The following is an 8078-nucleotide window of genomic DNA, read 5'->3' on the forward strand; positions in this document are numbered from 1 at the left end:
AGGAAGAGTTGTGAGAGAGAAACAGTAACAGAGAGGAGAGAGGCGGAGAGGAGGAGAACAGTACGGAACAGTAAGAGAGAGGAGACGAGAGCAGTAAGAAAGAGAGGAGAGAGAGAGAGAAGATGAACAAAGTAAGCAGAGAGAGAGAGAGAGAGATAGGTGGAGAGACGAGAGGTGAGAGGAGAGGGAGAGAGAGAGAGAGGACGAGAGAGAGACGATATGAGAGAGGAGGAAGACATAGGAGAGAGAGAGATTGAGAACAGTTTAAGAGAGATGGACGAGAAGACGAGAGAGAGAGAGAGATGGAGAACAGTAAGAGAGAGAGAATTGGAGAGAGAGAGGAGAGCGAGAGAGACGGACTGAGAGAGTGGGAGAGATAGTGTGAGGACGAGAGAGGAGAGTTGAGAGGAGAGAGAGCACAGTAAGAGAGTATGATATCGATAACAGTAATCTCTGCTAGGAGAGATGTCGAGAACATTAAGCTAGATGAGCGTGCTATAGCTCACAGTCCTCGAGAGAGAGATGAGAGAGATGAGAGAGAGAAACAGTAAGAGAGATGAAGAGAGAGAGAGAGAGAGAGAGAGGAGAACAGTAAGAGAGAGAGAGAGAGGCAGTAAGAGGAGAGAGAGGAGAGAGAGAAACAGTTAAGAGAGAGAGAAGAGACGAGGAGGAGAGAGAGAGAGACGGAGAGTGAGAGAGAAGGGGGTGAGAGGAAGAGAAGAGAGAGATAGACCTGACGAATCCTAGAGGAGTGACAAGAGAGATGAGAAGGACGAGATAGATAGGAGAGAGAGGATGCGAGAGAGGAGAGATGTAGAGGAGAGGAGAGACGATAGGAGGAGGAGGAGAGAAACACGTAAGAGGAAGAGAGAGAGAGAAGAAGGAGAGAGAGAGAAGTGGGAGAAACAGTAAGAGAGAGAACGAGAACAGTAGAGAGAAGAGCGAGAGAGAGAGAAAAGTTAAGAGAGAGACGAGAGAGAGAGAGAGAAGACGGGAGAGAGGGGAGAGAGAGAGAAGAGAGAGAGAGAGAGGAGAACGTGAGAGATGAGGACGAGAGAGAGATGAGGAGAGAGACGAGGAGCTGAGAAACCGAGAGAGAGAGGAGAGAAGAGGAGAGATTTCGGAGAGATAGAGGAGAGAGAGAGAACAGTAAGGAGAGAGAAGAGAGAGAGAGGCAGATGAGGACAGAGAAGAGAGGGAGAGAGAGAGAACAGTAAAGAGAGACGAGAGAGAGAGGAATCTGAGAAACAGTAAGAGAGAGAGAGATTCCGAAGAGGGAGGAGTGGGAGAAGAGGAGAGAGAGAGAGAGGAGAGAGAGAGGAGAAGAGCGAGCGAGAAGAGAAGTGTGAGGAGAACAGTAAGGAGGACGAGGAGAGGAGGAGAGAGGAGATAATGAGAGAGAGGAGGATAGAAGAATGAGGAGAGCAACAGGTAGAGAGGAAGATGAGATGAGAGGACGAAGAGAACAGTAAGCGGAGAGAGGAGAGAGAGAGGAGGAGAAAAAGAAGGAGAGAGAGAGAGAGAGAACAGTAGAGAGAGAGAGAGGATGACGAGGAGAGAGAGATGAGGAGAGATGGAGAGAGAAGAGAGGGAGAGGGGAGGGGGGGACTGGTTTGAGGAATTGAGATAGAGATGAGAGAGAGAGAGAGAGTAGTATAGAACAGTGAGAGAAAGAGAAAGAGAGAAGGGAGAAGAGAGAAGAGAGAGGAGAGATGGAGAGAGAGAGAGGAGGGAGACCGAGAGAGCGCTGGATAGAGAGAGAGATGAGACTGAGAGAGAGAGGGAGAGAGAGAGAACAGGGACGAAAGTAAGAGAGAGAGAGAGAGATGACGAGAGGAGACAGGTAGACGAGATCGATCGAGAGAAGGGAAGAGAAGCGAAAGGAGACAGAGAGAGGAGGGAGTGACGAGGAGAGGGAGAGAAGAAGAGAGAGGAGACGATGGAGGGAGAGTGAGAGAGAAGGAGGAGCGAGAGAGTAAGAAGAGATGAGAGAGGAGGAAGAGAACAGTGTAAGAAGAGAGAGGAGAGAAAGAGAACAGTAAGAGAGAGAGAGAGAGAGAGAAAACAGTGAGAGAGAGAAGAGAAGAGGAGGAGGAGATTGGAGCTGTGAGGAAGGAGAAAGAGAAGAGAAGATTATGAGAGAGAGATGAGGGGGAGGAGAAGATTGAGAGCTGAGAGAGACGAGAGAGAGAGGAGAGAGAGAGAGAGATGAGAAACTTGTAAAGAGAGAGAAAGAGAGAGAGAGGAGAAGTAGAGGAGAGAGAGAGAGACGATGAGAGAGATGGAGAGGACGCGAGAAGATTGAGACGAGAGGGGAGACGAAGAGGAGAGGAGGACTGAGAGAGAAGAGAGAGGACGAGGAGAAACAGTAAGAGAGAGAGAGAGAACAGTAAGAGAGAGAGAGAGAACAGTAAGAGAGAGAGAGAGAGAGAGAGAGAGAGAGACAGTAAGAGAGAGAGGAACCGTAAGAGAGAGAGAGAGACGAGAACAGTAGAGAGAGAGAGAGAGGAGAGAGAGAGAGAGATGTAGTAAGGAGAGAGAAGGAGAGAACAGTAAGAGAAGAGAGAGAGATGGAGGAGGAGAGAGAGAGAGAGAGGAGGGGAAGAGAGAGAAGGATGCGGAGGAAGAGAGAGGAGGAGAGAGAGAGAGAAGGGAGACGAGGAGGCCAGTGAGGAGATAGGAAGCTCGAGGGAGGAGAGACGACGAGAGAGAGAACAGTACGAGAGAGAGAAGAAGGAGAGAGAACAGTAAGAGGATGAGAGAGAGAGAGAGAACAGTAACGAGACGATGGGATTGCTTTTTGTTTTGGGAGAGAGAACCAGTAAGCAGAGAGGAGAGAGATAGAACAGTAAGATAAGGAGAGAGAGAGAGTCGGAGAGGAGGAGCGAGAGGAGAGACGGACGTGAGAGAGAGAAGATGAGCGAGAGGTGAAGAGAGAATGGGGGAGAAGGAGATGATGTCCAAAGAGAGAGAAGAGGAGATTTGAGAGATATGGAGAGAGAGGAGAGAGGATGAGAGGGGAGAAGGAGAGAAGGAACAGAAGGGGAGGTTTAAGAGGAAGAGAGAGCGAGGAGAGGGGGAGAGATAGAGAGAAGGACGAGAGATGAGAGAGAGGAGAAGAGAGAGAGAGCAGAGAGATAGAGAAGACGAGCCGAGAGGAGAGAGATGAGATGAGAGAGAGAGAGATGACCGAGATTGGAGAGGAGAGAGAAGAGAAACAGTAAGGAGAGAGGACGAGAGAGAGAGAGCGAAGCAGAGAGAGAGGACGAAGGAGAAGAGAGAGAGAGAGAGAGAGAGAGGAGAGAAGGAGAGAGGAGGGAGGAGAGAGACAGAGAGGAGAGAAGAGAGAGAGAGAGAGAGAGAGAGAGAGAGAGAGAGAAGACGAGAGAATGGAGGAGATGAGAGAGGAGGAGAGAGAAGAGAGGAGAGGAGAACAGTAAGAGAGAGAGAGAGAGAGAACAGTAAGAGAGAGAGAGAGAGAGAGACATGAGAGAGAGAGAGAGAGGAGAGAGAGAGAGAGGAAGAGAGAGAGAGAGATGAGAGACGAGAGAGAGGAGAGAGAAACAGTAAGAGAGAGAGGAGAGAGAGAGAGAACAGTAATGAGAGAGAGAGAGAGACGGGTAGAGAGAGAGACGAGATGAGCGGAGAGAGAGAGAGAGAGAGAGCGAGAGAGAGAGGAGAACAGGAGGGTGAGAGAGATGAGGAGAGAGAGAGAGAGGAGAGGAGAGAGAGAGAGAGGATGGAGAGTGAGAGATAGAGGAGAGAGAACAGGTGTTGAGAGAGAGGAGAGAGAGAGAGAACAGTGAGAGAGAGAGGAGAGACAGTGAGAGAGAGAGAGAGAGAGGAACAGTGAGAGAGAGAGAGAGAGAGAGAACACGTGATGAGAGAGAGAGAGAGCGAACAGGGAGAGAGAACAGTAAGAGAGAGAGAGAGAGAAACAGTAAGAGAGAGAGAGAGAGAACAGTAAGAGAGAGAGAGAAGAGAACAGTAAAGAGAGAGAGAGAGAGATGAGAGAGAGAGAGAGAGAGAGAGAACGAGAGAGAGAGAGAGAGAGGGGAGAGAATACAGGGAAGAGAGAGAGGAAGAGAGAGAAGAGAGAGATGAGAGACTGAGAGAGAGAGAGAGAGAGAGAGAAGAGAGAGGAGAGGAGAGAGAGAGAAACAGTTGGAGAGAGAGAGAAAGAGGGAGAAGGAGAGAGGAGAGAGGAGAGATGAAGGTAAGAGAGAGAGAGAGAGAGAGAGAGAGAGAGCTAGGAGAGAGAGAGAGACGAAGAGAGAGAGAGAGAGAGAGAGAGAGAGAGAGAGATGAGAGGGAGAGAGAGAGAGAGAGAGAGTGAGAGAGGAGAGAGAGAGAGAGAGAGAGAGAGAAAATTAAAGTTGCTCTTGCAAAACCAATGTCAGTGGACACCCTAATACTTACACAATAGAACATTCAATGGTAGTCTCTTGCCATATCCTAGAAAGGGCTAAATGTACAACACCATCATTTTGTAAGGGTGATAATGTGCAGGTGGAGTAGACTACAGTCCCACCTGGACGAACAGCTTGTAATGCTGACCTGTAATTAATTTAATACAGAAAAAAGAACTATTAGCAACCTGCCTTACTGTGCTGTTGTAAGTGTGTTTAGATTTCACTTAGGCTAATAATTTATTATGAAAATTTAGCATAAAAAGGAAACGAGATCCTTCATTTTTCCTGCCTACTGAAGATTTTGGAAATTACATAAATGATTCTCAACACATACACAGTCACAAACATACTTATATAAACAAATAAAAATAAATAAACAACAAACACAACATAAACATATATTGCCAACAAATAATCAGATATACAAACAGAAAATGAAAATACCAACACAAACACACAATGCTTTAAACAAAATCCCCAACTTACACAAGCAACTGGCTCTGAATTTCTGGCAGTTTTAATCTCTCCTTAGTTCTGCTTGTCTTAAAAATGCTGTTATCATCCTCCATAAGAGAATGTCTGTCCGTCAAACAAGGAACATCTACTAAAACCTTGTCGTATTCCTCAGTTTTTCCAAATATGCACCCGTTTTTCTGGAAGTAATTTTTAAAAATTTTATCTTATACATAGCATCTGGTATATAATATTAACATCTACATAATTTCTTTATTGTGTTTAAGATAACTACATTTCATTACTACAATGTATACAAACCATGAGTCCACTGGAACATACCTGTGTTACAACTGTCATATTCTCGACAGATGATATGCCTCTAGGAACATATTGCTTCAAGATATTTCTGATTCTTTTAACACGACCTTCTGACACATCATTACTGACCAACAACCCTGAAATTATCAATGGCATGTTAGTCTTTGTAGTTGAGCAGTTTTAGTTCTGATCTCTTTGGGTTTAAAACAGACTGTACTGAGGTAGGAGTTAAGGTATAAATATGAAACTGATACAATGGATTTATATAGGAGGTAGAAGTGGAAGTGGGTGAGCAAAGTCAATAAAATGATGTTCTGTGAAAAGAAACTTCAATTAGAAGTTTAAATATTGTTACTGTACACATTTCTTGTAATAACATACACAACTTTATTGTATTTAGAATAAAGTTAAACTCTCTGTTTGTGTAATGTTCTGTACCCATAATGTTCAGTTGTGTTGTGCCAGTTTAGAGCTTGTTAATTAGTCAAATATCTGGTATGGGCAAGCTGTTGGTTCAATCATTGAATGTGAGATTAGGAGGATGGGTAGGATGACCGTTGTAAGGACAGAGGATTGCTAGCTGGTGACAAAGACAAATATATGGCCAGTAGCTCTGCTTCAGTGGGATTTTGTGGTTTTACTTTGTGTGCATGGAACAATTGTGTAGCACCACAACCCCACAACCTGAAGTTTGGCATAGTTTCCTAAGTTGGGTCACATCAGATCCACAGCCATGTCCGCGCTCATTGGACAGTGGGCTCCCCTCGTTCCCTGTGCGCTTACACAGCACTTGTGTACTTAAGCCGCAGAGCTCGAAATGAGATCAGCATTCCCTGATCCTCTAGCAGAGCAGACAACAGCAGCAGCATCACAAGGACTGCCCAGTCCTTAGCCGACTGGGGAGCCTGCCGTTGATCTCCAACTTCACCATCAACACTCAGCCATACCTGTGGGCACTTACACCCACAACAAACACTCCCCAAAGAGATAAGACACCAGTAATCTCAAATAGTAGATACACAACCATCCATCTACTATAAAAGACAACGAGAGGCAAGCATCCCTTTTGCCTTCACCTTGGAACGACACTTATACTCCTTAAACCTTAGCAAACAAACCTTATAACAAATACCTGGCAAGAGTGTCTGGAGCACCAGCAGCGACTTTCCACCAGGAGCTGCACACATATCAAGGACCCTATCCCCTGGGTTAACGTCCAGGGCCAGGACTGGTAGTAGTGAGGCCCCATCCATTGCATAATGGTCTAAGACTTTCAGCTGGGGGTCATACCTGGGCTGAAAAGGTTCAAGAGGGTGTGATTTCCTTTGCTTTTAATTGTTACTATTTATTTATTTATTTATTTTTATTTTTTTGTTTATTCTTTTTTTTGTTTATTCCTTCCCTTGGATTATTTTTTCTGGCAATGTAACTTTAGGTTTATATATACACATCATATATACATATATACATGAAACCTACCTCTGTAAAATAAAAACCACAAAGACAAAAGTACACCACAACCTATCTCAGACCAAATTCGTAACGACCTGATTCACCTGCGGAAAATCTGAGATGTTCCCCTTCTCGAACGCGAAAATCTTCAGCATTTTGGGGAAATCAATGGGTTCTTCTTGCTTTACAGCCGTGACACCTATTTCCTGATCACCCTGACTAGCATTTGTGAAAACATCAGCTTCTTCAATCCAATTCTCCAAGCCCTAGAAAATAAATTAAAATAAAATAAAGAAGAAAAAAAATACAATAAAGAGAGAGAGAGAGAGAGTGGACAAAAAAAAAGGAAGGAGAGAGAAGAAAGGAGATATGAGAGGGAAGAGAAGTAAAGCAAGAAGAAGGGAGGTGAGGAGAGGAGAGATGAGAAACAAAAAAAAAGATAAGAAAAGAAGAGAGAGAGGAGACAGGCGAGGTAAAAGAGAGGAAGAGGAGAGAAGATAGAGAAAGAAGAAAAAAGATAGGAAGGAGAAGAGGATAGAGAGAGAGAGAGAGAGAGAGAGAGAGAGAGAGAGAGAGAGAGAGGGAGAGAGGAGGAGAGAGAGAGGAGAGAGACGAGAGAGAGAGGAGAGGAGAGAGAGAGAGAGAAAGAGAGTGAGAGAGAGGAGAGAGAGGAGAGAGAGAGAGAGAGAGGGAGAAGAGAGAGAGGGGAGACGAGGGGAGGAGAGAGGGGAGGGGAGAGAGAGAGAGGAGAGAGAGGGGAGAGAGAGGAGAGAGGGAGAGAGGGGAGAGGAGAGAGAGAGAGAGGAAGAGAGAGAGGGGAGAGAGAGAGAGGAGAGAGAGAGGAGGGGAGAGAGAGAGAGAGAGGAGAGGGGAGAGAGAGAGAGAGAGGGGAGAGAGAGAGAGAGAGAGGAGAGAGAGAGAGAGGGAGAAGAGAGAGAGAGAGAGAGGAGAGAGAGAGAGAGAGGGGAGAGAGAGAGAGAGAGGGGAGGAGAGAGAGAGAAGAGAGGAGAGAGAGAGAGAGAGGGGAAGGAAAAGAGGGGAGGAGAGAGAGAGAGGAGACGAGAGAGAGAGAGGGGGAGAGAGAGAGAGGAGGAGAGAGAGAGAGGAGAGAGAGAGAGAGAAGAGGAGAGAGGAGAGAGAGAGGGAGAGACAGAGAGGAGGGAAGGGAGGAGAGGGAGAGGAGGGAGGAGAGGGAGTAAAGAGGGTGGAGAGAGGAGAGAGAGGAGAGGGAGGGAGAGAGGAAGGGAGGGGAGAGAGAGAGAGACAAGAGGAGAGAGAGAGAAGAAAAGAGAGAGAGGAGGAAGAGAAAGAGAGAGAGAGAGAGAGAAGAAAAAGAAGAGAAAAGATAAAAAGAAGGAGAGAGAAAAGAAAAAAAAAAAAAAAAAAAAAAAAAAAAAAAAAAAAAAAAAAAAAAAAAAAAAAAAAGAAAAAGAGAGAACC

At 45.6% G+C, this 8078-nt stretch overlaps 1 protein-coding gene across 1 annotated transcript in view; it reads right to left on the reverse strand.

The window, feature by feature from the left end:
• The window catches only part of LOC119575472 (5-methylcytosine rRNA methyltransferase NSUN4-like), a gene marked incomplete in the record, with an annotated part of 14593 nt that overhangs the window by 5751 nt on the left and 764 nt on the right, over positions 1–8078 (reverse strand). The window contains 5 exon segments of the mRNA XM_037923117.1: positions 4420–4557; positions 4899–5065; positions 5208–5323; positions 6319–6481; positions 6743–6904. Of these exon segments, the coding sequence (XP_037779045.1) occupies positions 4420–4557; positions 4899–5065; positions 5208–5323; positions 6319–6481; positions 6743–6904 (746 nt within the window).

This window comes from Penaeus monodon, chromosome 7, assembly GCF_015228065.2.
Source record: "Penaeus monodon isolate SGIC_2016 chromosome 7, NSTDA_Pmon_1, whole genome shotgun sequence".
Lineage (NCBI taxonomy): Eukaryota > Metazoa > Arthropoda > Malacostraca > Decapoda > Penaeidae > Penaeus > Penaeus monodon.